The 27,921-nt window shown below is 36.1% G+C and overlaps 2 protein-coding genes across 2 annotated transcripts in view; one reads left to right on the top strand and one right to left on the bottom strand.

Annotated features, from left to right (window-relative positions):
• Positions 1-27,179, bottom strand: part of SPATA17 (spermatogenesis associated 17) — an 85,398-nt gene extending 58,219 nt beyond the window's left edge. Inside the window, exons 1-5 of the mRNA XM_058836269.1 lie at positions 27,055-27,179; positions 23,733-23,822; positions 21,454-21,535; positions 15,893-15,943; positions 10,141-10,244 (exon numbers count right to left, since the gene is read on the bottom strand). Of these exons, the coding sequence (XP_058692252.1) occupies positions 10,141-10,244; positions 15,893-15,943; positions 21,454-21,535; positions 23,733-23,822; positions 27,055-27,122 (395 nt within the window). The 5' untranslated portion in view covers positions 27,123-27,179. The remainder of the gene's footprint in view (positions 1-10,140; positions 10,245-15,892; positions 15,944-21,453; positions 21,536-23,732; positions 23,823-27,054) is intronic.
• A 227-nt stretch (positions 27,180-27,406) lies between these two features.
• The window catches only part of GPATCH2 (G-patch domain containing 2), a 120,319-nt gene continuing 119,804 nt past the window's right edge, over positions 27,407-27,921 (top strand). Inside the window, exon 1 of the mRNA XM_058836268.1 lies at positions 27,407-27,607. Coding sequence (XP_058692251.1) covers positions 27,552-27,607 — 56 coding nt within the window. The 5' untranslated portion in view covers positions 27,407-27,551. The remainder of the gene's footprint in view (positions 27,608-27,921) is intronic.

Below are 27,921 nucleotides of genomic sequence, written 5' to 3'. Positions count from 1 at the left end.
ATTCATGGAATGGTGTCACCACTTGAGCATCTGTGATGTCATTTTTATTGAAGCATAAAACATGAAGAACACAGTAAATGAATATTTTTATTACATAGCAATTGTAATAATTTTGGGAGAGATCTGACACAACTTTTTTAATACAGAAGTGCTACTTGTAAGTATGTGATTTCACAGCAGTGGCTCGTTACCAAACTGAAAATATCTACTAGATCCTGATTTTCAGAATTGTTAGGAAATCTTATCTCTTACTGCCTTGAAAACTTTGAAGAAATCAACACCAGGGAAAAAAAAAAAAATCAGGCATTTTTACTATACCATGCCAAAAACTACACTCAGAATTAAAGTATATTCTCTGAAATGTCGGTTCTACCTAATAAATGCAACTACACTTAATTATAGATTTCAACATCCAATTAGGCATGACTAAAGAGTACATCTAATTGATTCTATTGTCTTTACCCAAGCACATAAACTTCTGGTCAGGGTACTAAATCTTTCCTGAGGGGCCAAACACAATGTTGTAGATGGTTGTGAGGCCCCTCACCACTAAGTACAAATAGGCAAATGAGTGCTGCATCATTTTGGGTGCCAAGCTGAAAGACCAAATCAGTTTGTTAGATGAGGCTGTAAACATTTAGCAAACCATTAGTTAATTGGACAAGAAAAGAATAGCCTTCTTGGAGAAGAGAGATGGAAAACGTTGCTTTCTTGAAACACTTTCGTTTTTGATTTGAAGGTAGCAGGAATTGTGAAGTTCAAGGTAAAACATTGGGATTTAGCTTGACTGTCAAGGCTGAACCAGTTAATGGACCCCTGAAATTATCCCTACAAGGTGAAGAGTCTGAGGAATTTGAAAGGGGTACAATAATAAGTAAAATTTTCCCACAGTTTAAGGAAAGTCATGCTCAAAATATGAAAAGGAATTATGGTTTTTAAAGGAGGTATTCCAAGCAGGATTCATAGACATGAAGAAGTCCTCTCATGTGATAGAAAGCATTAATACAAATGAATGAACAAACTGATAGAAGAAAAATTATATTTTTTTAAATTTCCTAGTCATCATAACTGTGCTGAGTTCTGATGCTGATAGTATTTTAAAGGACATTTGAAGGTCTGTCTAAAATGGTGATAAAAATTATTTTAAGCAGAGACAACATCTTTCAATGCTCTCTGTTGTTTATGTCTAGCACAGAGTTTTCAGTCTAGTAGAGCTGCATATAACAAGTAATGGTTCAAAGATAAAGTGAAACTGTTTCAGTGGGGAACTATGGGACATTGAACACCAAAGGTAATTAACTCCTGGATTAGAATATAAAGGGTATTTATTATATTTTGATGTTATTAAATCAAGACTAGATTGTTCAGTCAAAGCTTAATAGGCTTTTTATAGATACTGCTATAAACTGGGTATTGATAAACATCACATTGGTGATAGATGTGAAGTCAGACAAGATCATCTGATTCCAAATAACATTGTTTTCATTATTACTAGAATAAAAAACCCACTTTTTTGTAACTATTCATTACTGTTCTAGACTGTAAAAATAGAAGACAAATAGTCTTTCTCTTTTCTTCTCTGAGTGACCACTTCAGAGACTTAACTCTCCTGAGATAACAGAAAAGTCTTTTTATAATGATTCAGAGAATTAAAAAACTATTAATCAAGACAACTTTTTTATTCCCTATTTTCTCCATTTTGGATATTTTTCCTTTAAAACAAAATGAAAATGTGCTCACAACACACTGTATACTGCTTTTCATCTCCTGTAATTCCATGATATCTCATGGGGCATTATAGGATACACCAAGGTAAAGCAATGGATTGTAATTTTCGATTGTAAAAAAAATCTGAAATGCCAAAGAAAGATCAATAAGCCTTCATGTCCTCAGACAAAAGTTAAATCACGAACTTGGAAAAAAGTTCTGTATAGTCACCACACTTCCGATAACAAAAACAACTGTGATGTGGCTCATTTTAAAGGTCTTCACTGCTGTAGTCTCTATTTCTCCGACACAAATGGGAAATGATAAAGGAAGTCTACTCTCAAAAGCCTTTCACTGGGTAGAGCAGTGCCAAAGAACACTTTATTTTGTTTGGCCTTAACATTCTGCTATCTCAGAGCATTTTGCTGAATTGTGAGGAAGGCTACTTGTTTGATAGAGTTAGGAAATATGGCAGCAGTAACTGGCAACTTTCCAGCAGCACTCAGACACAGTATCTTACATTATGATTAAAACAAAATAGTGATGTTAGATCAAATATGCTGTTGTGTGCCAATTAAGAAAAATAACATTAATGTATTTTGATTTTTTTTTTGTTTGTTCCTTTTTTTTTTATTTGGTTTGGTTTGGTTTTGTTTCTTTGCAGATCTCAAAAAACATACCATATGACAGCATGTTCTGGAAAATCCATATGTGTAAATTAAGTACTCACTGATGTACTTGCAGATACATATGAGCTCGAACACATGGGTAGCAAAGAGCAAACTTAGTTATATAATTGTATATAAAGCGCTCCTACAAATAAAAGAAATATCTAATTTTCTTATGTAACATGTAAATTAATGCATTTAAAGTTTATGTTTCATTATTAAGCATAAATAAGTGAAAATAGCACAACAGAAAGAACCATCACCTTATTTTAATAACAATGGAACTGCTTTAAGTGAGTTGAGTAAATGGCACATAATACTTGTCATACTTCTAATGACCTAAACAGCTGAAGTGACTATGGCACATGAAAAATATTTATATACCTCTTCAGGAGACTTTAGTCTTCAAGTGGTAGAGCCCTTGCCTGATAACCTCGTATAGTCTGTATATAGATGGCCTGTCATGTCTCTACAATTAGATAAACCAGAACTGCTATAATGTAATCAGTTACAACCTGAAAATTATATTTTGAAAATCAAGTTTATTAATATGTAATCTTTAGGTAATCATATTTATCCTCCTAATTTACACAATATTTATGATAGTCTACATGTCCTTGAAATAGGGAACAGGGACACTACAATATGAAAAAGTGGTCTAGCTGCTGGAGTTCATAAATTTTGTTCAGCTTTGGATGAGTTCAAAGAATTGCCATGTAAGAAAAGCCTTACAGAGGGAATTTATCTGATTATGGCAGTAATAATTACCCAGCTGTTTATTGCAGATAGAGAAATAATTCATGTAGGCAATAGGCCGTGGTGGCAATGACACTCCGCATTTAGTAAATATGCAAACTGTTCATTTCTAATTAACCAAGCTAGAGGATGCCCTTATTAAATGTATAAACTAAAAGTGCCTTCCTGACAAGTGATGAATTGTTACATTGCACAAACTCTTGCCACAGAATTACTGGAGTGAACTTGGGGCTTAACTTCATTAAGAGATCTTGTGGGATAGTTAAATGAGGATGGACAGCATAACAAGACCTACCTGACAGTCAATGATATGTTAGAGCTTAATGAAACTGCACTTCTTCCCCTTTTCTACTTATTTTACAGTGAAGATCGTACTTCAGACAAAATAGAAGACTGTGAAGTCTGTCTCTATGAGACAGTTTAAAAGGCCAAGATTAGTCAGTCTTTGTCCACAGAAAATGTTTTATGAGCTGTCAGTAATTCTAACAGACCTTTTACAAAATAAAAAATCTATCCAGACACTACAGCACCTTCAAAACTCGCAGGTATAGAACTATTGTTATCCTACAGTACTGTCTTGCCACACCTGTTTTATTCTATCTTCATCAAAACTAATCATTTACACCACAGACTATTTGGTCCAATAAATGCACACAGGATCTCAGATTTCTATATACACATTCAGATAAAAAAAATTTTCTTTGGATACAAGTGAAATTAAGCTTCATGTTTAATCTGTTGATCCTAATGGTGTGTTTAGTGCTATATGAAAGTAACGAGAAAATATTGCCTTCATGTCATTGAAGACTTCAGTTTAAGCAGCTACTTGAGTTACAGTGTTCATACTTATTGCAAAACTTCAACTATTTACACAGAACTAGCTAAAAACACGGTAGGGTGCTTCCACTCCTTGCTCAAGAGAGACATGGACAGAATAAAGCTCATGAGGCATGTGAGCTGAATTTGTGTTGGAAATTCAGCTTACTGTGCAAGCATAATTGTTCCTACCTTAACCTCACTGTATTCAGGAAGTGCTTTCCCATGGAGTTAAAACAGCCCAATGACTGCTCTATAACTTTAGACAATTTGCTTCAATTTCATGATCAACCCCAAAAGCTCATTTTTTTATATCTTACCTATCCTAACAGCATCAGGTTTGTGGCTACGGAAGTACTCTGGGATCCTCAGTAAATTACAGTTTTAAGATTCTTAGAAATCTAGCAGTTATGCCTAAAATCCTCTGGAAAAGGCACAAATGTCTTAAGTTATGTGACCTACTACTCCAAATTAATATTTAAATATGAGAAAGCATACTTGGCACTTGTCTCTATTTCTGATGCTCACAGAAAAAGCTGACAGGGTAAGTTTATACCCAGAAAATTCAAATTACAGGTAAGTTTAAAAGCATAATGTATTTCCTCTCCATATCTTTGAAGACAAGTAAAAAAAGATGGGTTGAAGATAAAGTAGTTAATTAAACATCAAGTGAAAGACAACATTACAAAAATGAGGGGTTTACTGTTGCAAGAATTCTAAGGAGCTGTCTGAAAGGCTTTGGCACTAATTGAAAATAGACTACAGATCAATTGCTTCTGCAGTCAATGATGAGGAACATTTTAATTGAATTATAAGACAATATATACATTCTTTCAAACACTTTGACACCTGACAAAATGGCTAGCACCGGGATTTATCTTTATCAAAAAGGGACAGGTGGAGGCTGAGGAAGTTTTCCTCATATTTTTATGACAAAGAATGATTTATTTCAAGCCCACTCCATGGAAAAATAGCTATAGCTTAGAAGGTTTAAGAAGCCATGTACTTGCCATGTTAAAAGAAAATGCACTTCAGAAATGGTATAGTAATATAGAATAAGATAATCTTACTTTTTTCCATACTGCATTCTCAGGCATATTTACAGAATAGCTAAACATTGGATTAGATCACCAGCAGCATGTAAGTACACTTTCATTTCACTCTTCATTAGGGCTGTAAAAAATAAAGCTGCACAAATGATTTGTGAATATACATACTGCCAAGAAAGTGATTTTTATTGTTTCATATTATCTATTTCCCTGACGTGTCTTGAAGACCTGGAAGTTTTAATGATGACTGTGAAACTACATCTGCTGATAGAACAGCTAGGCAAACTTGGATCAAAGCCACACTCTCCACTCACTTCTAATGCCAACAATGGAAAGAAGAATTTGGTGTTGACCCTGCAAATGTGTGAAATGCCTGATTTTTAAACTCAACAATGTTTACATAAGCTATGATGCTAATTAAAGGTAGACTCAGGCCTTAGTTTGCTACTTTTAAGTCAGTGTTTATTCAGTAGCCAAGGAAGCTGAACTGTCTGCCTTGATTACATAAGAACCCCAATGCCAGTACTTTGCCACTGCTTTGTTAGTTTTCTGATACTGCTATCTTTACCCAGTTCTGTGCCTCAGGAAAAATTTAAATGGTGCCATTCATCAGTAAATGGAGCAATACATCCCAAAATCTTATCTCTACTTGCACACCTGACATATAGCAAAGTTCCTTTACTATAGTTTAAAGGCCAGTGTGTAGATAACCTTAGGCAAAGAACCGCAAGTTAATCACACAGTTGGGCAACTGACATCATCCATAAATTCTTCGGATATAATGGCACCAGCATGCTAATTTATGTGAAGTGATGTCCATTTGCTTATCATGGACTGGAAACTGTTTCACATAAAACAAAATTCTAATGCATCATATGGAGTTATAGCCTATGCTAATTGCTTTTGGCATATTTCCCCTTGTAACCATTTAGCCAGCTCTTGGAGATGGTAAATGCAGCTTTAAGAATGTTTCAAAAGAAAGTATAGAAAGTATTTTCCCTTAAAATTAAATACACTAACTGCACTGAGAAGCAATGAAATTTACTTTCATGCATATATTAATAAATTAAACCATCCAACTAATCCATATTGAGATAGAATATAGTATATATTGGTACTTAAATAAAATTGGGTGCTACAGATGAAGATTTATTACTAAAATCTAAGTAACAAAATACAGTAAAATAAAAATTTAAGAACAAGTTTCTTACTTGCTTGAGTAAGAACTTCCTATATCTTTTAGGCAAAAGAGAACTCAAGATTAACAAACCCATTTCATCACTACACTGAAGTTAAACTGTACAAATGTTAAGAAAAATATAAATATGTCCTTCTGTATACAGAGTTTAGGGTTCAAATTTGGTTTTTTTCATCTCTGAAGGGATTCTTTCAAGCATTTCTCAATGTAACTCCTAGGGCTCTACTGGGGACACCAGCAGCCATCAGACTTTGTGGTTCTGTAGCAGTGGGAAGAGCTAGGAATGCTGAAGGAATTTAGCCAGTCTGGGAGCTAAAGCTGAGAGTTATCTTCCATTTTTACAAAGGCAGGACCTTAAGTCTGTTAAGTCTAACAGTGCTATAACCAGTCTGTTAAGTGAGTGAAAACACACACATAATATGACTATTATTATTTAATTATATTTTAGGTCAATTTCTGTTAAATCAATTTCTGTTAAACTTAATTACATTCCTCTATAGCTTTAAGCTGGGGCAGCTTCTATTAAGTTTAGTTTCTCCTGGGGTTTTCACACTAAAGACAAATGATAAAGGTCTGGCTACCAAATGAGGGCAGCTATTAAATAAGGATGGTTTGTATTAAAGCTGAATGGTAAAGACGTGGCTACTGGTTGAGAAAACCACTTAGTACAACAAGTGTCGTTTATTTTTTAAAAAACTAGGGTAAAGGAGGAATGAGAAGGAAACAAACTTTGGTCAATTACTCTTTTAAGATATATCTTAAGACATAGTCTCAAGCTGCACCAAGGAAATATTGGATATTAGGAATTTTGGGTTGGATACTAGGAAAGTTTTTCACAGAAAGAGTGATAAAGTACTGGAATGATTTGTGCGGGTTGGTGGTGGAGTCACTGTCCCCGGATGTGTTTAAAAAAGACTGGATGTGGCACTTGGTGACATGGTTTAGTTGAGGTGTTAGGGCATAGGTTGGACTCAATGATCTTGAAGGTCTCTTCTAACCTAATGATTCTATGATTCTGTGATTCTGTGTTACAAGAAACTTAACAGAATGTCCAAATTTTCATGAGACCTTCCTCTGAAGTTTCTCTTAGAAATGAGTGAGGGATGATTTGATATAGGCTCCTCCTTAATGAAAGAGGAGAAAATTAGGCACAAATCTTGGCTCTGGTGTCCAAAAAATAAGAGGACTTGCAATGTGATTTTAGATAGGTGTTGACAAATTAAAATTCTGCCAGTGTTACTCTAGAATAGATAAGACAGAGAACTGTAAAGTGTAGTTCAATTCAGAATCACATCATAATTCTAGAAAGAACAAATTGTAAACAAATTTTTGAAATTAAAATTTTGAAATTAAAAATATCTTTTGCTTTCTTTGGGGGGGAGGCAGGGGTTAATTTCATGTATTTACTGGCATTATTTAATGTTCCACATTGTGTTGCTTTATGCTGTTCTAGAGATGTGAAACACTCAAAGGCAGTGTAATATGGGTGCACAAGAGTATCAATCTCTCTGCCCATCAACAAGTCAATTTCCATAACGTTGATGTTTTAATAAAACACAGCCATTTCATAAATGCATTCCTTCTATTTTTGACAATTCCTTGTGTTTCTTACAGTGCACAGCTGCAATAATTTTTATATGCAAAAATGTTTATGACCAGTGAGGATATACTTGTCCAGAGCCAATGTAATGGCTAATGAAAATATGAGGAGAATCTTTCCTCCACCTGGCTCAATATTCCATGTAAGAAACACTGTGGGCCACCTTGGGGCCAAAGTAGTTGGCAGCAACTTAGCCCAATGACAGGAAAAATCTGTTTGGCTGAGGGCCTACACCTAATCCTCACTAAACATCTGTTAGATTTCATAAGAAGAATGTTGAAGGTGATATACATATTAGTTTTCAAATGTATCCCAGTAAAGGGATTACTGCAGTGATTCTTGATTGCATATGGGAACTCATGCATTTTTAAAACTGAAACAATAAGAAACAGTTGTCCAAATTATCTCAAAAATTAATTTTTAAGTTCTTTTAACTTCAAAGATGGATTTTTTTTTTTTTTTTCACCTGAAAGACAGGTATTTCTGTGAATTCTTGAATGCAGAACTCAAGTTCGCAAAATATCAATATATCAGTTCCCAGGTAAGAGCTCACACAGACTTGCTTTGACACATTTTGATGTACCTGAAGTCATACTGCTCATCTTACCTGTTAAAAAGCATAGAAGCATTTCTTGATTAAAATATCTATGCAGTGCATAGGCTTTATGGTTTTTAATAACCTACACTAAACACTAGGGAATGTGACCAACATGTCAAAGTACTGAAAACCAAATATTTTTGTAGCCTTCTGAAGTTAGGTATATTCAGCAGAGATCTATTGTGGTTGTGGGGAAATAAAACACAAAGCTCCAACCATTCCATGTTCACAGTGTAGCAGGAATACCACTTGCTATCCTGTTTTGTTGGCACACATCAAAGGTCAATCTAAGCAACAAGTTATGAGCCATGGTCTAGGTTTAGGCAGGGAATGGAGAAGAGCGATAGAATGACTATGAACAGAGAAGCAGATTATGGTTTTGCAGTTCATCCAGTGATATGGATTTTAAAGCAGAGAAGTTATGGCTTCACTTATTTTCCAAGATTTGATCTAGTCTTCCTAGAGTTCTACCTTTTCAAGAAGAAAGAATATTTCAAGGATTTCAAATCAGAAAAATACCATTGAAGCTATAACAGAAGGTTTAAGTCTGATTTTGCTGACTTGTGACCTAACTTTCTGCACAGAATACACTTGAATAATAATGAGAGATAATGAGAGTAGGTGACTATCAGTATGGTTCATTATAGGTAACAATGTAATGCACAAAAATTAATTTTATGACAAAGAGGATGTAGCACCAGCTGTACTGTGGAAGAATAATATCATTAATAACTAGCATACAAAGAAGTTGGGTTTTTTTCATATATATCCTGGGTTTTTTTCATATATAACTTGCATATGGTGCTTTATGTAACATATAATCCATGTAATTATGCAACATGCATAATTGATGCAATGTGATGTTGACAAGATTTCTAGAAACACTGGTTTACTAGACTCCCTTATATTTCTGTGCTTGGGAAAGCAAAGATTTGTCTCAGACATTGTGAATGGCAAACACTGCATGGATTTTGTCCAACAGCTTTCATTTATACTGAGAGAGTAATGATCATGGTCACCCAGCATTTCATCTGTTTGTTTCCACTGTTATCTGAGTAATGGTCATGGATCAGGATATCAAATCCACTAGAAGGAAATACCTCTATTTTACCTCTATTTTAGAGAGGTTTCAGCTTAAGTACAGGAAAGACAATGGATGGATATGAGAAATACAGTAAGAACATAGAGCAACAACAGTTCTAGACAGAAATCTGACTGGCTATTGGTTCTCTTCTGTAACTACAGAAAGAATCTGCTTCACTGTATCCACACAAGTATCTTTCCCTGTTAATATTCATAGTACGGCTCATGCATGCAAATCTGCCCTTGCATTCACTGTCAATAATCCATATTCAAAACAAATTATAAAAATAAATTTTTGGTTAGCTTGTGTATACTGGGGGGAAAAAATCTAGTTCAACAAACCTTAAACACAAAAATTTAGGACATAATCACCTATGAGTTGTGAGCATAGGTGAAGATACAAATCCGTTTTTATTAAACTAGTACAAACCCAGAGCATACCTAATTAATTCAAAGAAATTATTCTAAAGTCATAACAGTGTAAATGAGAACAGAATGTGGTGCAACATGAATAGACATAGGATAAAGAGAATGATGTCTGATAGTTACATACATTTGATAATGGAGGGGAACTTATACTGAAAGAGTTCAATTAGTGCCACAGAGTTTCTACAAATAAAAGAAGAAAAAGTGAATGCTTTACCATATGGAGCTTTTATCTTTACCTGACAAGCTCGTTATTCACAGAAACAGCTTTCAGGTATTTCTTCAGTACATAAAAATTATGGATATACTTCCGAACGTAATAGCCTCGCCACATTTTCTGGATCTGGAGGAAATAAATATTTGTTTAGTATATTTCAAATCAAAAGTTTTCATACATATCAAATATATGTACCATATCCCAAGTACTACTTTCCTTTAAAAGTGATACCAAGTAGAAGCACCTATAAGTTTCAGTGAAGAAAATGAGTGTAGGTTGTAGCATATTGTAGCACTGAGTCACCACCTCACCTACGTCTTCTGCTACACTTTCAAGTTCATGCACTGCAAAGGCATAAACTGAATAAAAGCCTTCCCAGGAACCCAATGAATCAGTCTTTCTGGGAAATTCACTTATAAATTGCAGTTCTTTCATCTCCAATGTAAAACGATTCATGCCTATTATTGTTCCACATTAATTTAATCGTTCTCAAGAAATACTATGCTCTTGCATAACAGAGAAAGCCTAACCTAGAGAAAGTTTAACCTGGAGGAGAAAAGCTCTTTATCTGCAGCTAGTTATAAAATTGTATTATGAATAGAAATTAGGTAGCATCCTCCACCAAAAAGGGTTAATATTTTGGTGCATTTTGAAAAGCATCAGTTAAAAAAAATAATAAATAAAAGAGAGGAAGAAGAAAATAAAAGAGAAGGGAAAAAAAAACCTACTTAGTCTACCCAACTTCCCCTAAGAACTGATTTCAACAATTGTGTTTAAATCTCTGATACTTGAAAATTCTAATAATGAAGTTTCTGAAATCCCTGCCTGTCATTACTATCTGGTTTTTGGCATGGCAAAGTAAGCGTTAAGAATGGACAATTAAGCATTGGAATGGGCTGCCCAGGAAGGTGGCGGAGTCACCATCCCTGAAAGAGTGAGAAACAAATGAACATGACACTTAGTGCCATGGTCTAGTTGACAAGGTGGTGATCAGTCAAAGGTTGGACTCAATGCCTTTAGATGCCTTTCGCAAACTAAATGATTCTGTAATTCTGTGGTTCTGTAATTAGGTAAAAAGCTAGCAGGAATGCCATTTGGTGAGTTATATTTATCCTTTTGCCAGGACATGAAGAGGTGAAAGATGTAACTTGCTCTATTCAGTCATGCTGAGGGCTGCTCTTGCACCTGATTTTCCTTGCCATCAGAGGTCAGTGTACCCTGGATCTCTACATCTGAAAAAGAGTAACCATCTTTTCCTCTCTTCTCGGCGTGTAGTTCCTCCACTGCTAAATTCTTCCATCCTTGAACTTATTATTAATTTTCATGCAAAATATTATTTACTTCCTAAATTGCATTTATCTCCTTTTTTCCTCAATATTTTTCTACTTTAATCTCCCAATTTCTATCTTCTAGTCAGCAGTAGCTTCATTTGCTCCAACACCCATCTCTTTGACCTTTATAGCTTTGAAAACTTAAAAGACAGCTGGAAAGCAGCAGAATCTAGATTTAAAAATCAGGAAGTTAGAGGTTTTACTCTCCAGAAGCTACTCCCCTTATTTAAATACACAGAAGAGTAAAATGTTGCAATGTACTAAGAGCTCTACTTTTCCTGTGGACCCCTAGCTACCAAATTTTCAAGAATTTAAACATATCAGTGTATCTATAAGGAACTTATTTTTTTTCTTTACATCAACATTTCTCTTTCCAGAGCTAAGGCACGACTTTTTAAGTGGAGTGAAATCCATGTGTTTGTGCTATTTGGCTTTTTTTTCTTAGCCTACCTCTTTCAAATAAATATATACTTTTTTATTTTTTTTTTTTAAAAAAGGGGGGAGGGGGAAAAGAATGTCATGGACTTTGTGTTTGATTCAGGAAGAAGGCAAATTTTAAAAAGCTGCCAACTGCCCACATTGTCAGTAACCATTGCACTCAGTAATTTCAGAATCTTTATCATCAAGTCTTCAGAGTGCTCTTCAGTAACAGGCAAAATTCTCTCTACTCCTACCAGTTCCAGTGCAGTGCAATTCTGTACCACTGTGACAACTGACAAAAGTTTTTGCAATTTTTCCACTTCCAGACTTTTACTGGACATATAAAAGGAGACCAACTAAAGCAGGGCTGAATATTTCATAGTTTGTCACCATTTTTGTATTCACAAACCCCCAAACACTACTCTTCAAAGTAAAAACCAACATTTGGCCTCAACTGATAACACCTTGGGGTAGAGTTATGATTGTCTTTTTATGTGAGATTTAACAAGAGAATAAGAATCACAGAAAAGCATTCAGTAATTCTTTCAGGTATGTGTTAGTTATTAGGAATAAGAGGATACTAACTTCCCATGTTAATATATTCTTCTATTTCCCCTTTGTGTATCAGCATGGATTTTTCCTCCCTTCCCAAATAAGACTTAAAACTAGTTTGAAAAGATGTAATTTTTTTTTACCTACATGTTGTTTTTTGTTTGTGACTTTTTTTGTTTGTTTTGTTGTTGCTGGTTTTGTTGTTGTTTTGGTTTGGGTTTTTTTGGGGAGGTTGTTTATTTTGCTTTGTTTTTGTTCATTTTTGTTGGTTTGGGTTTTTTTTAAATGAAAAGCGTTTGGACCTCTAGATATTATTGTGATATAAACAAATAAGAGTTCTGGGAACAAGAAAGATTCTAGACATGCTGCTTTGCACTAGGTAATGGTAAATTTCATATTATTTCCAACACTACTTTCTCATACACAAGCTTATTGAGTTAAAAAGGAATAGAGAAAGAGCAGAGAATGAGTATGCCTTCAGAGATATGGGATTAAGCAAAATCCTTTGCATGTGAATAAGGATCTTAGCTTTGTATTTCTGTTTGGCTTCAAAATTTCTCAACAAGAGCAACTTGGCTCCCATATAGCCATGCGCTCATTAATGCAGGATTATGGTCCCTTTGAAACTCTTTCTGACAGTTTTCACCTCACAGTTATAAATGCAGAACTGGATATTTCTGGGTTAAATGATCAAAACTCAAACTGAAAGACAAAAGGCTCAAATAGTATAAAGCTATAATTACCTCCAATGGGCTCAGTGTATCAATTAAAAGATGCACTCTACCTTTATTTACACCACTTCCTGTTCAGAATGAACTCACTGATTTCAACTGAATGAAACATAAGTAAGAAAAACTGCATTGTGACTCAAATTATTTTATGCCTGATTTCTGTTTCCCTAATACTGTATGTCAGCGATCCCAAAACTGAAGATTAATCTTTTTAGGAAAGACCATTTTATAAAAAGCTTCTAATGATGTTCATATTTTCAATGTGAAAGTTCTGAATGTTTGCTTTTATAAAGAAGTATAATGTTACGACTGCATTTCTTTTTAATTCCAAGGTGAATGTTTAAAAAATTCTTGAAAAAGAAGAGACAAGTGTGTGTATGCCCTTCAAAGTAATTAGCAAGTTTCAACAGTGATTGGTACAAAACAATTATTGTCATTGATCAGCACTGAACAGATAATTTTAAACAAAGTCATTGTGTGCTCAGCAGATTACAGCTTGTTAACGGGCAAGTTCTAAATGACCTCTTAAGCTAGTCAAATCAATGATGCATATTCCTCATTAAGTAACATCAAAATGTAAGTGGTCTTATAAATAATGTTTATTTTAAGCACTAAAACAAATGGCAAAACCTTGATATATCAAAAGCCATCTGCTCATGGATTTTTTTTGCCATAGGATTATTTTTGTTGCTGAAAATTTACAGCAACCTTAAACCTTTTAAGAGAGAGAATCATATTTTCCCTCAAAACTGAAACTGATTTAAACAAGATCTCTGATTTAATTTTAAAAGATAAACTAATAGCTCTGACTCCAATGAAATGCAATCCAGAAGGACAAGATATGTAAACTGGCATCAAAACTATGATCGTGTGTATGCTCTCAGTAATACTTCAAATGCCAAAACTGAAACTGCCTTTCTGTAGAGTGACTATAAACTGAAATAAATAGTTAATAATACCATGAGACAAAACTAAGCGCTTAAATAGAAAAACATACACAGTTATTTCTATATTTTTAGAACACTGAGTTATATTAATCATAAATCAAGCTCATGATGTATGAATATAAGGAACTGTTGGCTTAGAATGCCTAAAGTCTGAGCAGACATCATCTATGCAGAAATTCAACAGGCCTGATTTGCTATTGGACCTTGGTTAGTTCTTCAAGAAACACATGACAGAAAAAAACCCAAAGGCATTAAGGGTTTCAGATTGGTAGCATTTTAAGTCTGCTCTGCAGATATGGCTGCACAATATTTAGATAGAGGAGAATCAGATTCTGACATCTGCAACTAAATAAAGATCTGTTCTATTGTTTTCTACTGATTTAAATTTCCATTAAAGAAAAGGACATGACTGAAAAAATGGTACTTTGAAGATTTATATCACCTAATGATTCAACATTATATTTCCATTACAAATGAATGGGAACACATTCAATTTCTTTTTAAAATGAAAGACAAAATGCAAAACTCCATTTGACTAGAATACATAATTACCTCCAAAATTTGGTCTTCAAATATCTTCTGGAAGTACAGAGGCAACTTTTAAGAGCTGACTTACATCTTATGTTTCCCCACTTATCTCAGCAGCATGAGTAAACAGCATTTATCCACTGCGGAATACTTTCAAACTAGCTAAGTAAGGAATGAACTATAACAACAAAAAGGTACATTTTTGAGGTACTAAACTGCTGTTAAATACCTTCAGTTCTTTAATATGCACCAAACCTAAGGCTACTTTGTGCCTTTTAGAGAATCAAAACTAAGCAAAACACCTGATGAGTACAGAGCTCTTGACTGAGTTATTTTGGACTCAGAAAGGCCACAAAATTAAAATCCATTCTGAGAATCTTCTTACTCTACACGAGTTTCCCTGGGTTAATCCCTGGGTTAATCTCCATTGTCACCATATTCATACATTTGATAGAATTCAAAAGGTAAGGTGCCCGGCCTAAAAAGATACAGGCCCACAAAGTAAAGCAGTTTTACATCACAAAATGAAAGAAATATATAACATAAAAGGACTTAACCCTAAAAATTATTTTATGTTTTTCCCATATTTGTTTTACATATTTTTTCAAGTTCAGGATCAAAGTTCAAAATAAAAAAAAAATAAAAAAAACTAGTTTCTAATTAAATACATTTTGCAGTTTCACCTACAACAAACTTCATTTGCTGTAGATTCCTTGAAGTTCAAGGTCTGTTTATACTCTTCTTCATCTAGAAAAATTCACTGATAATATCATCAATGAGATCAGTTCAGTTCCACCTCTGTGTTTAAGAGATGAAATTGTCCTGTGCTCTCTAACTCTGGAGATCCAGCACATCAAATGCCATGGACTAACAAGAGAAAAAGCACAGTTACATCAACAAGATTAAAAGCCCTGTAGTTTGACAGAATTGTAAATATATGTCTACATTAGTAGAACAAATGTTCTTACATTTGTAGGAACACTCGCAGATAGAATGTTTGGGGGTTTTATCAGCATCATACATGATAAGGTCCAATGGAGATTTAAATGGGGCAAGACACATTCAGGTACCTCAAATTCAGCTACAGTTTTCAAACACAACCCGGACTACTCAGTGTAACTTTAATTTTTAACTATGTAGTATGTCCTGCTGTTGCCATCAGCATATCAATCAAATGTATATTATTCTGCTTTGCTCATTTTATTAAAAGCAAATTCGGAGCACAATTGACTTTTCATTTGTTTAACAAGTGAAGAAATATTTACCCTGACAGCCATTTCATTGTAGAATTTCAGCTTCTTAATAAAATATGCTCTCTGTGAAGAAAAAAAAAAAAAAAGATGGCATATATTTCAGTTACACAAAGACAGTCCTGCTATTTTTACATATAAAAGATAGGAATCTTTATACATAATACATAATAAGAGTTCTAGGCTTAGAGAGAATAAAATCAAACTTTGTATTGAAGAGATAGGCTTCCTAATACATAATGCAGGCTTAACCAGAAAAATCTATGGTAGTCAAACTAGGAGCTAATGGAGATATATGATCATAAAATGCTCTCCGCTGAGTTTGATAATCAATGGTGCTCTACTGAGAGTAGAATAACAAAGCAGAAATATTCACAAGTGCTGGTGACATGTAGTATTGTATGATTTATTCACTGGGGTTCTTTTAGCCAAAACTCACAGAAACATAAAAGGAATTCATATTTCAAGATGTCTGGTTTAATGAAAAATTCAGAGAAATGCTGTCTTCAGTCGAAATCGTTCAAGGATACGGATGCAGTGATGGAGCAAAATTGTGCCTTCCAACCATCTGTACTAAATGTTATGTACTTAGCTGCCTCCCGAGTAATCGTTGGGAATTTTGTTTCATTTAATATTCATTTTAACATCATAAAATCATAAATACAATGATACCATGTTACAGTGAATCCCCTGATATAGAAAACATTTCCTGAAGTCCTGGTTTCCTTCCAATAAAGTAGAATTCCTCTCATAGTGAACGAATCCCCTATTATACTAAGCAATCACTTGGCAGCATAGGTTATTTTAATGGATACATCACTTTAAACTAAGCTTTCACATCTGTTCCGCCCTCTAATTACAAATGCAAAATGAACATAATTCACAATTGTATCATAAAAAGTAAAATATAAGTACTTTGAATGCAAGACTATGTCCTTTATTTAGCACAACATGCAGCTTTTATGTGTTTCTCATGTTTTAGACACAAATCAAAGGCAAAAGTGCTTTCCCCTGATATAGTGATTTTCTCCCCCATGGCAAACAGGAATTCACTATAAAAGGGTTTCACTGTAATTAGTGTTATTTGAATTGCCTAGTCTGATCCAAAGCAAATTGTCTGTGGAGAGCAGCAGGACTGGATTATTTATCAACAGTCTGGGCAATTAAGAAACAGTTGGCTGCAATATGTTATTTACAAATGAACACAATGATGCTACTTCATTTTAAATTCTCTTTCTTCATTACATTAAGCAAGGCATAATTCCTGCAGTTTAATTAAGGTGCATTTTAAATGCTCACTTTAATATCATACCAATCTACTAATAATGGAAACAGTACAAAAGATATTTCTTATGTGAAAGAAAATTGCAAAGTTGTTAAAGTTCAAAGAAGTTTCATGCATACATGTGAATGCGTATACATACACATAGATATATACATATCTATATTCAAGGGAAAATCTACCCCAAATGTACAAATTAGAATAAATGATGGACTGTCTCTCTCCTCCTTATTCTCCATAAGTATTTACTGAGCAATACTAACTGTAGATAGCTAATAATGGATTGAAATAATGGTTGCCTGACTTAAGCATATCCCTAAAATGCTCAACTAAATCAATAAAATTTTGGGTTGCAGCTCATCTTTTCTTTCTTTGGAAGGGAACATAAGAGTTACTACATCACCAAATAGATAAAATACATTTTAATGGAAGCTTAACATGTTCCTAAACTTAAAAATATGCATCAGATTTCTGTCCATCAGTGATTAAACTAAACAAGTTTACACCTTCTTGTTTATTCATCTCATATTTGAAGGCTGTGAGCACTAAAGTCTCTAAATGCATCCCATTTCATTGAAGAACATAAACTGGAGACCTAACATCATTATTGCTCTTTATGTCATCCATACTGAAAGATAATGTGGGACCACTTTTACTCTGAGCTTGGCCATGTATTGAAGAACTCTGTCTACAATTTAGAGAGAGAGTCAATGTGCGGCACCTAAGGTCTGATCTTGCACACCCCACAAAGGTGTGAAGAATCCAGGCCTTACCCTACCACCACTTAACAGGGTCACTCAAAACAAGAAGGAAGTTACACATTCCTGCCATTACTCAACTCTTGTTCTAAATCACAAGTCTCCCAAATACAGAATTGCTCATGCAACTGTCTTACAACTTCATTCTTTCACAAAAAGCCAAAGGCTGTCTCACCATCTAGGTTCCTTTGCAAATGTATTTTCCCTTTGTCTTTTAATCCTGATTAGAAAGTTCTGCTATTAAAATGATGGAGAAGGTGTTCATTGCTATTCACAAAAGCAGAGTCATAATTTAATGCTTCAATCCAAGTCTACATTTACATAGTCTCCTAATAAACGAAAGATTCTTTCCTGAACTGGGTCCTGCTTGTCCAGAAAACTCTTTTTTTATGCTTAAGTGGAAATTCATGCAGTTCAACCCATGCCCGTTGGATTGCCCTTCATTTTTTCACTAAGTGCCAATTCAAGAGTGACACTACCAGGTTGACTCTCTGGAAATAATTACTTTCCCATCTCATCCATGTACCACCTCTACTTTTGAGCCAGGATATCTTTGTCATGAAGTCTGACATTAATAATGTATTAATGTACAGGCCTTCCTACCAGCTTACCTTAAGCGCATTTTTGAATTTGAAGCCATATATATATATATATAAACTTTTGTATTACTTTCTCCTTTTGTATTTAAAAACATGCTTGGGGATCATCCACAAATGTGCTCTGATTGGTGTCTTCTTTTGCTTTTAAGAGTTAATACAAAATAACAAATTCAAAGAGAAGCAGGAATGTGAGTTTGAGAGTAAGATCGAGGTTGAGAGAAGGAAGCAACACATACTCTAAATTGTGAATGGGGTAATGGTGTATTTTGGGGGTTTTTGTAGAGTAAATAGGCATTTGCCTAATTCCTATTGGACTGGAACTATTTAAAACTGGTTGTTGACTTAAAACTAAATTACTTAGGGTAGTGTCAAACTATATAACATAAATATTCACTTTTCTCAACTGCATCTCCTTCCAAATTAAACTGCAAATATGGCCATCATGCATACCAGCTTCATATAATAATGAAATGTTACAATTCCCCTTGCTTTAGCAAATGATTCTTTGGCTATGGGAAAACAGTAATAAAGAAAAAAATGATACACATGTTCTGGTGTTTGCCTCGTTCTAAAACTCATACCTTCCTTCAGGTTATTAAAACTTTCAGAATCCAACACAATCAATGTAACCAACCTATTAAGAAAACTGTAGGAGAGCAGTTCTTAATTTTATCTTGAGATTAATTAGGAAACAAAGCTTTTTACCAAACCACCAATATTTAGAGTAGAAAGGCACATAACTTTAATCATATAAATGCCATCAATAGTTGTTCATTTTTTTTTAGGATTTTACCTATTTTTAAAATATTTATCTTAACAATCAAAGGAAAAGGCACTAGAGGAGAAGCAAATGAAATACTAGTGGTGATGCACATATGGACAGCCAATCTGATGAGCCTCAGCCTTTGTTATTTTCCGCATCAGTACCATTCACATTTCACAATTTTGAATATAATCATTAAAATGATTTATTATCAAGCAATCATGGGTATTTTGTGCATATGCTTTGCCTTGTTTGCTGGCAGGAGATACCAATCCAATCATTATCAGCAGACAAATTTCAAAGTGACCAGTGTATTTAAGGAACTATCATGCCAAATGCATCATTGTGTTTCATAGTCAGGAGTCCTTACAACAGTTACTAGCAAGAGTTCATTAAAAAAAAAAAAAATAAAAAAAAATATTGCCTGGTCCTTTAACTTGAATGTTATGTTAAGCTGCTGAGATTCGGCTTTTTACAAATTCCAAGTTCAGCCATTAATTGAGTAAAGATAGTAAAACAACAAATATAAGGACTTTATATTTAAGTCCACCTCAAAACACACTGAATATAGCAGTCCAAAGGCACAGAATGTGCCTTTTTATCTGATACTCTTGGGGTACTCAGCTTGGCTTCCAATCAAGCTGTCCTGTTTAGTCTTCTCCAGTCAAAGAGATGGCAAGAACAAAATGTAGTATTTGAGGGAAAAAGATCATTTCCTGTGCTGATTGCTGTAAAATTTGTAAGCTTTCTAATGACATTGTCTTTGAGCCCTGGATAACACTGAATAAGTTCTGGAATCCAGAAATTGGATGAATTAATGATCTGATTTAGAATGTATGTATTAAGTTGCAGAATTTTTTTGTCCTACATTGTTCCATAGACTTCAGATTTGGCAAGTTTTTCAGTTGTGTCTATTTCAAGAACTAAGTATGCACAAGGCTTTATTGATTAAAGACTATTTTATTTTACTTTTCAGGATTATATTCAAGAACAGAAAGCTGAGGGGAGTTAGCTGTCTCAGGTTTGTGATTACAGGAAATCTGTTTGATCACGCTGATTCCTTCCTTCCTTTGTCCAGCAACTGCAGATTCTTGCTTTTCATTAACAAATTTTAAGATAGATTATCATATCTCTCTTCTACAGACACTTTACTAGATTAAACAAACCTTCCTTAAACTCAGGAACAATATTCAGCTGAAGTCCCACTTTTTTCAAAAAAGAACCCAATGCAATCATGCAGCTATCTGTTCTGTATTCAGGAATTACTCTTAGAAGATGAGTGAAAACCACACACTTTCAGGACGGCTCATCATTTATAAATTAAGTCAGTTAGTAAGTTGGGAGAGAGAAAATCTTTACATAGATTACTGATAGACTTGGGGAAAAATAAATGATCTTTCAGGTACACGAGTTCTGCTACTTGAAAACATAGTTTAGTAGGGAGTATGAACTCAGGTCTTTAATATATGATTTATTATAGCTCTTTTTACTTTCTGAATTGTCTGTTTTGACTTAAAAACAGCAATTTAACAAACTTAATCAAGAATAAATGACTAATGAGTTTAACACTCCTGTAAAACATTTACATAAATTGATAAATTAGTAAACCACATATTTTATGTTAAATTATTTTCTTCTTAGTTCCATAAACCTGTTAACAGAGGTTTTAGCTTATGTGCTATCACACACTTTCACTCTCTTCAGGAATTAGATTGACTGCTGTGTGCCTTAAGGCAAAACCTCAAATACTTCAAGGTTCATTAAGTAAGAAATTTGTACCACTAAAACATAAAATAGCAATGTGTAGACACATTGGCTTATTTTACTTTCAAAATTAAAAGTTCTGCAATAGAAAAAAAAAAAAAAAAGGCATCTTGTAAAGCTCCAATCCCACAATTAGTATCATGTGAGTAGACTTCTGCATGAGCAGATCTCATTGCTGGTTTGGGGACCAATATTCCAGAGCTGCAAACACTTAAACACTGACTTAACTTGACTGTTATGAGTAGGCTTTCTGAAATTAATGGTGCTTTTCATTACAGTAAAGTTAAGTGTGTGTGTGTGTGTGTGTATAGAGGATTGAGTTTCGGCTTTTTAATCTCATGATGAGTGAATGAATTATTCATACGTATTCTACAAATAACCAAACAAAAATTTAAAGAGTAGTTTTCTACCTCCACTATTTCTCTGAAGTTTTTTCTTCTTAGATATCCTCTCCACCACTTCTGTATCAAAATCGCCATTCTGCTCAGATGTCTAAAATGAAACACATTAAGAAAATAATTAGTTTTTCAGACTTCAGACCAATTAGCTTGTCATAATAATAAAAATAACATACAGTGTATCATGCATCATAAAAATTACCACTACAAGCATACTATATATACATATACATACATACATATGTGTGCGTGCACACACACACACACACATAGACCATTATATACATATATTTCTTCATACACACATATTTTGCTTTTGGAAAATGTGGGTTACTGCAAACTTAGCTGTATACAATTAGAAAAGTTTAATGAAAAAGTATTAGAAATTTAATTTGCATAAAAAATGGGGTTTTTTTCATGGTTTTAACCAACAAATCTGACCAGGCCAGAATTTTTTCTGTCACGTGCAACATTTTCACAGCTGGACCATTTTTAACTATTTGACAAAACTTACTGATACTTGAGTTTCTAAATACTTTATTCACTTTCAGACACCTTTTTGCTTTTATAAAATTACACCTAGCTTAATAGTGAATATTTACTTTGTCACTTATTAATTTATTAATTAATTTATTTATAGACATATATGTTGCTACTAAAAATTTCATAATTTATGCCACATAACTTTTTGCAGAAAATGATAGAATCATTACTTTGGAACTGCCTAGAAAGAGCTGTAAAGGGGATCATTCACACCACCCAACTATGGACATCAAACCTTTAAGTCTTGCACTCCATTCAATGAAGGCACTCTCTGGGTAGTTCTGAATATGGAGAACAGGCTACATTGAGTCTGTACTCCTAAGTAAGCCAGAGACAATCACAGAATTATAGAATCAATCAAGGTTGGAAGAAAGCTTCAAGATGGTCTAGTTCAACTGTCCACCCTGCAGTACCATATCACCCCTAAATCATATTTCCAAATGCCACATCCAGATACATATTGAAATTCAGGAGATGATGTCTCTGACCACCATCTTCCCAAGCAACTCATTACAATGTCTAACCACTCTTTGACTGATTTTTTTTTTTTTTCTAATATCTCATCTGAACCTCCTCTGGTGCAGCTTAAGTACATTTCTTATAAATATACATAATGACTGCAGCCTATCCTCCTATGAGGGACATACTGGGCATTAAGTAGTAAATGTTATTTAAGCTAATAATTCTTTAGGTTTCATGCAGCAGGTCTGGATGATGTACAATTACTTGCAACAGGCAAGAGGTCAAACTAGAAGACCTCTCCCTCAACTGCCCTGTTTTATGAAGATACAGAAGCTTGAGCAGATGAGCTTGGCCAGTTGAGCGTATGACATAAAAAATGGAAGAGGGTTTTTTGGGAGAATGAACCAAGCACGGTTTCCAGGAAATGTGTAACAATGTTATAAAATCATAGAATCACTAAGGTTGGAAAGATCAAGTCCAGAGTTGATACAGCATTTCCCAGAACAAAGCTGGTGAAGGGCCTTGAGGGGAAGCCACAGGAGAAGCAGCTGAGGTCACTTGGTCTGTTCAGCTTGAAGGAGACTGAAGTGAGACTTCAGTGCAGTCTACACCTTCCTCACAAGGGGAAGCAGAGAGGCAAGCACTGATCTCTTCTCTCTGGTGACCAGTGACAAGACCTGAGGGACTGGCCTGAAGCTGTGTTGGGAGGATTTATGTTGGATACTAGAAAAAGTTTTTCGCTCAGAGGGTGGTTAAGCACTGGAGCAGGCTTCCCAGAGAAGCTTGGTCACAGCCCAAGCCTGCCAGAGTTCAAGAAGCATTTGGACACTGCTCTCATGCACATGGTGTGACTCTTGGGATTGTCCTGTGCAGGGCCAGGAGTTGGACTTGGAAGATACTTGTGGGCCCTTCCAACTTAGGATATTCTATGATTCTATATTCTATATGCTGAAACAGCATATCCAAGAAACAACATCTAGTTGTTTCTTTTTTGTCCAGTCATAACAAGATTTCTTAAACAATACTGTGTATCGATTCTGAAGATAATTTCCATGCTTTCTAATATCATGCCCTTTTAGTTGTACACAGTTCTGAAAGTCAAAACTTATTATTTCTTACAGTGCCACAGCATATATTTAATTCTGTTGAAAAAGTGGATAACAGTTATTACCTTCTTTTTTTTTTTTCAAAATGCTCCAATTTTATTAAAAACAAGTAATACCATGAGAAATTTTGAGGAAAAATTCAACGCTGAAACATGGATGAAGAAAACCTTAATATACTACCTCAGATAGGCTCGGACCCTGCATGCTCGAAACCAGCGCTGGATCTTGACAGCAGCTTTGTACTTTGTTTTTCTGTCTTCATCTATAGCTCTGAAAATATAAAAGTAGTAATATTTCTCAGCATGGTAATGTATAAAAAAAGCAAAAATATTATGGATGCTAAATCTGAACCAAAGTGCCTGTAGAAATTACAGGCTGCATAGCTCTCAGTCCTGCCTGAGAAGCTAGTCTGGGAATTTCATGGGAGGATTCAAAACAATCCTCAGAGACAGAAAACAGCCTTGCAGGTGCTGTTTTCTATCTCTTGTTTTCTTTGCAAGAGAAAATCAGAGGGTGTTGTGCCCCACTGACCAATGATGGTGATGTAGCAGTTTACTAACCAATAAGAGTTTCCTTTCTGTACTTTCCACGTATCGGCCTATAAAACAGACCTGAAGTAATAAACTAGAGGAATTCTCCTGTTCTCACTCCATGAGAGTCTGTGTCGTCTCTTCCCAGCCGTTCCTTAATAGAGCGACAAAATATTATTCTATATATGTTTTATTGTTGCAGCTTGGGATTTTTATCGCCAGGTTTTTCACTTTTAATTCTACATAATTCAGTGGGACTGCAGAAAAATATCATTTACATTAGTTGCATAGTATGAAGGTAACAAAGGATATTGTAGCTTGTAGAGGATGTGAGTTTTGGGAGTGGGTATTTCTTATTCCCCTACAATACTTACATACATGTCAGCATGTCACATGGGCATCTTCCATTGTAGGTGAAAAATGTGCATAATGCCTTAATAATTAGGCCCGAGTTACAAAAAAATCACACAACTGTATAAAATTGTGAATCTACAGTGTTTGTGACAAAGCTAAAAGTTATGTTAGGAAAGCATGAATCTAAAAGAGATTAGAGGAATATATTGTTAGTCTGGAGGAGACTTTACAGAGAGTTCAGGAAGAAATCATTACCATTATGAGCTTCAATGCTGAGGTATGAGATCACCTCTAACTTTTATTCTTTTTTTGTTTGTTTCAAAATGTCAGTAACTGTCAAGTCTGTGAACTTAAATTTTAATTTCCATGGATTTTTATTCTTTCCCACTTTTATTATGAACATATTCACCAAATTCTTTAATTTGTTACACCTGACAAAAAAATAATGATTAGGTTACTGTTAGTTTTCTTAATTAGCTCTCTTAATAAAGTTTCATGTCAACATTAATTGCCTCAGTAAATACCAGCAAGTTCATCTGATAAGTTAGGATTATCCTCATTATATTTCTGAAAATTAAATGAATTGCAGATTTACTACCAGAGATCAAGAAACATTAGCTCCACTCATTCTATATCATCTAGTGCAGCACGTGCTCTCAAATCACATTAAATGGGCACAAATTTTCACTATCTGACGTGCATCAGAAATTATCAGCACCTGAAAACTCTGGGAAACAGGCTTTTTTACCTAAAATCACAAAATGAATAGTTTTCAAAACTGACTAGAGAGTTTTCTTGCTCCTTTCCTGTGCAGCTTCCCAGTCTCCACAGGAAGCAGACACATCCAGAATATTTTTACTTAGAGGAAAATTATTTTGATCAAAAGGGTATGAGTGATTTGGCCCTGGGCAGGCAGCCACAATTACAGCCTGGAAATGAAGAGGATGTGGGATTGGTTGTGTCAGAGGTGCCAGCTCCAAACCCAGCCCTACCCACTTGGCAATGACAAGAGTCTCCTAGAAGAGCAGAAGCCTTCTCCTTTCTTACTCCCTGATAGTTAGTTTTTTCTAGTTGACATTTAGTTTGGCCTGGCCAGGATGGAATAGAAGTCCTTGTAGAGATTATTGAAGCGAACCAACAGACTTGTTTTTCTCATAGGATGGTTCCACAAACACTTCCAGCTGCCCTTGCCAGCAGAACTGTTGCAGGGTGTAAGTTTCTCAGGCAGATATCTGCCCTTTTGATCAGATTGCACAGTAGTCATACTGATTGAATTAAGCTCTGAGAGTCACAGATACTTCTCGAAGGCTGTACTGAAAGTTACAAAGGCCTACACAAGCACCTGACATACAGATACTACAGTAAATAAAAGTAGGTTCTTGAACAAATAGAGTGATAAAACTGTGTAACACTTAAGAGAATTAATTAATAGATCTTGTATATTCTAATCCTCATACTAAGGATATTTCGCAAAATGCAGGAAATGCTTACGGTATTCTTGCACTGTGGTATCATTGGGCAAGTTCTTCCCTAGAAAGGTGTTTTCCCTGAAAAGCCAGTTTAGGACACCTCATATCTCTCACATAAACAGAGTTCTGCATAAAGCACAACAGGAATGCTATTAAGAACATAAAAATATGATTAAGACTTGTTGCTGCACTGGACCGTTTGAATCCTCTCATTTGCATTCTCAACTGCAAATCTGAATTTTCTGAAACTGACGGATCATAGCTCATTCTTAGAAGAGAAACAATTCATTTTTGGAGAGCCCTGCCAAAAAACAAATCCCCAAGCATCAAACATGCTGCCCTCCGATGGATTTCCAAGTCTGGATCAGGCTACTCTTTCTAACCTGAAATATGTGAAATACAAGCAGAGCCTCCTGTAGCTGATGTTTGTTTAGTGAACTGCTGTGTGTACAGCCACAAGAGCATGAGCGAAAGTTCAGGCAAAGAACAGAAAATGCAACACTTTACATGCAGGCAGGACTTGATCTCTGTAACTTTTTGCAATGTTCAGAAGCTTTGCTATTCATGCTAATGATGTTGTAATTAGATTCCAAAATAAATGATTCATTAATTAGTGAAGACAAAAATCACAACTATGCTAAACATGTTTGGTGGTTTTTTTATGTTGGAGCTTTTGCATTACACATACAGCAACAGTGCAGTTGAGTAAAAGGATTTATAGGACAAATCTCTGCAATATTTAAGTGAGCCTTACAACTTTTAATTTCCTAAAATCTGGTCTTGGAAAAGTTGCCGGCCTCCATTCTGGGAGTCAGAAAACTCAGTACAAACCATTCCAATTGGTGAGGACAAGGGCAACATATCTGATCTGATCTCTTTCAATTAACTTTAAAAAAATTAGATAAAATTTAGAATAAAATAAAAAAGAAGTAGTGTCCTTGCAAGAGGGATGCTCCAGTTCCTTAATCATCTTTACAGCCTTCCACAGGAGCTCCGTGTTTCTCTTGTACTGAGGAGCCCTGAATTGGACAGTTTACAGGGGGGCTGCCTCCATCTCATTGCCGGCGGAGAGCGGGGCTGGCCCACCTGTCCGCCCCAGCCCAGCGTAAGGCGGTGTATCCCGCCCCACCTCCAGTACGGCCCAAGTACCTGTTCGTAAGGAAATACTCCTCCCGGAGTCCCTCCAGCCTCTCCTGAAGCCGGGCCAGGGCGGCCATGCTTCCTCCTTCCTCCCGCCCTCAAGACGCTGCCGCCATGGCAACGGGACCGTCCCAGTGCGCCCGGCCGCGGGGGTGTCGCTGCTCCCGGCGGCCCCGCAGCCCGGCACGGGCAGCGCTCCGGGGGCAGCGGGAGCTCCGCGGAGCTGTACCGCACCCGAAGCGGAGGTGGCGAAGGGGACACGGCGTTCTTAGACAGCGGCCGGGCGAGAGAAGGGAGGAGGCGAGGTGGTCGCGTCCGGCTTCCTCCGGTGCCGCGGCTGCTTCCGGGCTCTCATCATGGGGGACTGAGGAGCAGCGCCGGCCGCCCGCGCCCTCCCCGCCCGGCCCGAGCCCTCCGGCCCTCGGCCCCCGCCCGCCTCCCCTCGCCCAGTCTCTGCGAAGCGGCGCCAGCCTCCTCGGGGAGCGGCCGGGGGAGGCGCCGGGTTCATGTTCCGGGTCGCTGAACATACCCCGACCCGAGCTCAGGCGGCGAGGAAGAGCTGGTAAGCCTGGAGGTGACACACGTGCCCGCCGCCCCTGCCCGGCTGCGGGGCCGCTGCCTGCGGGAGGGGCCCGGGCACCATCGCCGCGCCACGCGTGGGGCGTGGGAACGAGGGGGCGAGTGGTGGCCCCCGGCCGGGCCTCCCCGCTGCTGCCCTTTTCGCTGGGGGGAAGGTGATGGAGCTCGCCCCAGGCCCCCGGGGGACGAGGGGCTGGAGGTCCGAGATGTGCCACTGTCGTGTCTCGGCGGCTGGACGCGTTTATGAGCGAGCAGTGGGCTGGAGGATGAAACTTCCACGTCTTGTTGAAAAAGGGA

The sequence above is a fragment of the Poecile atricapillus genome, chromosome 3, assembly GCF_030490865.1.
Source record: "Poecile atricapillus isolate bPoeAtr1 chromosome 3, bPoeAtr1.hap1, whole genome shotgun sequence".
Taxonomy (NCBI): domain Eukaryota; kingdom Metazoa; phylum Chordata; class Aves; order Passeriformes; family Paridae; genus Poecile; species Poecile atricapillus.
The sequence above is the reverse complement of the archived record's forward strand: the minus strand, read 5'-3'. Positions and strand labels throughout refer to the sequence as shown.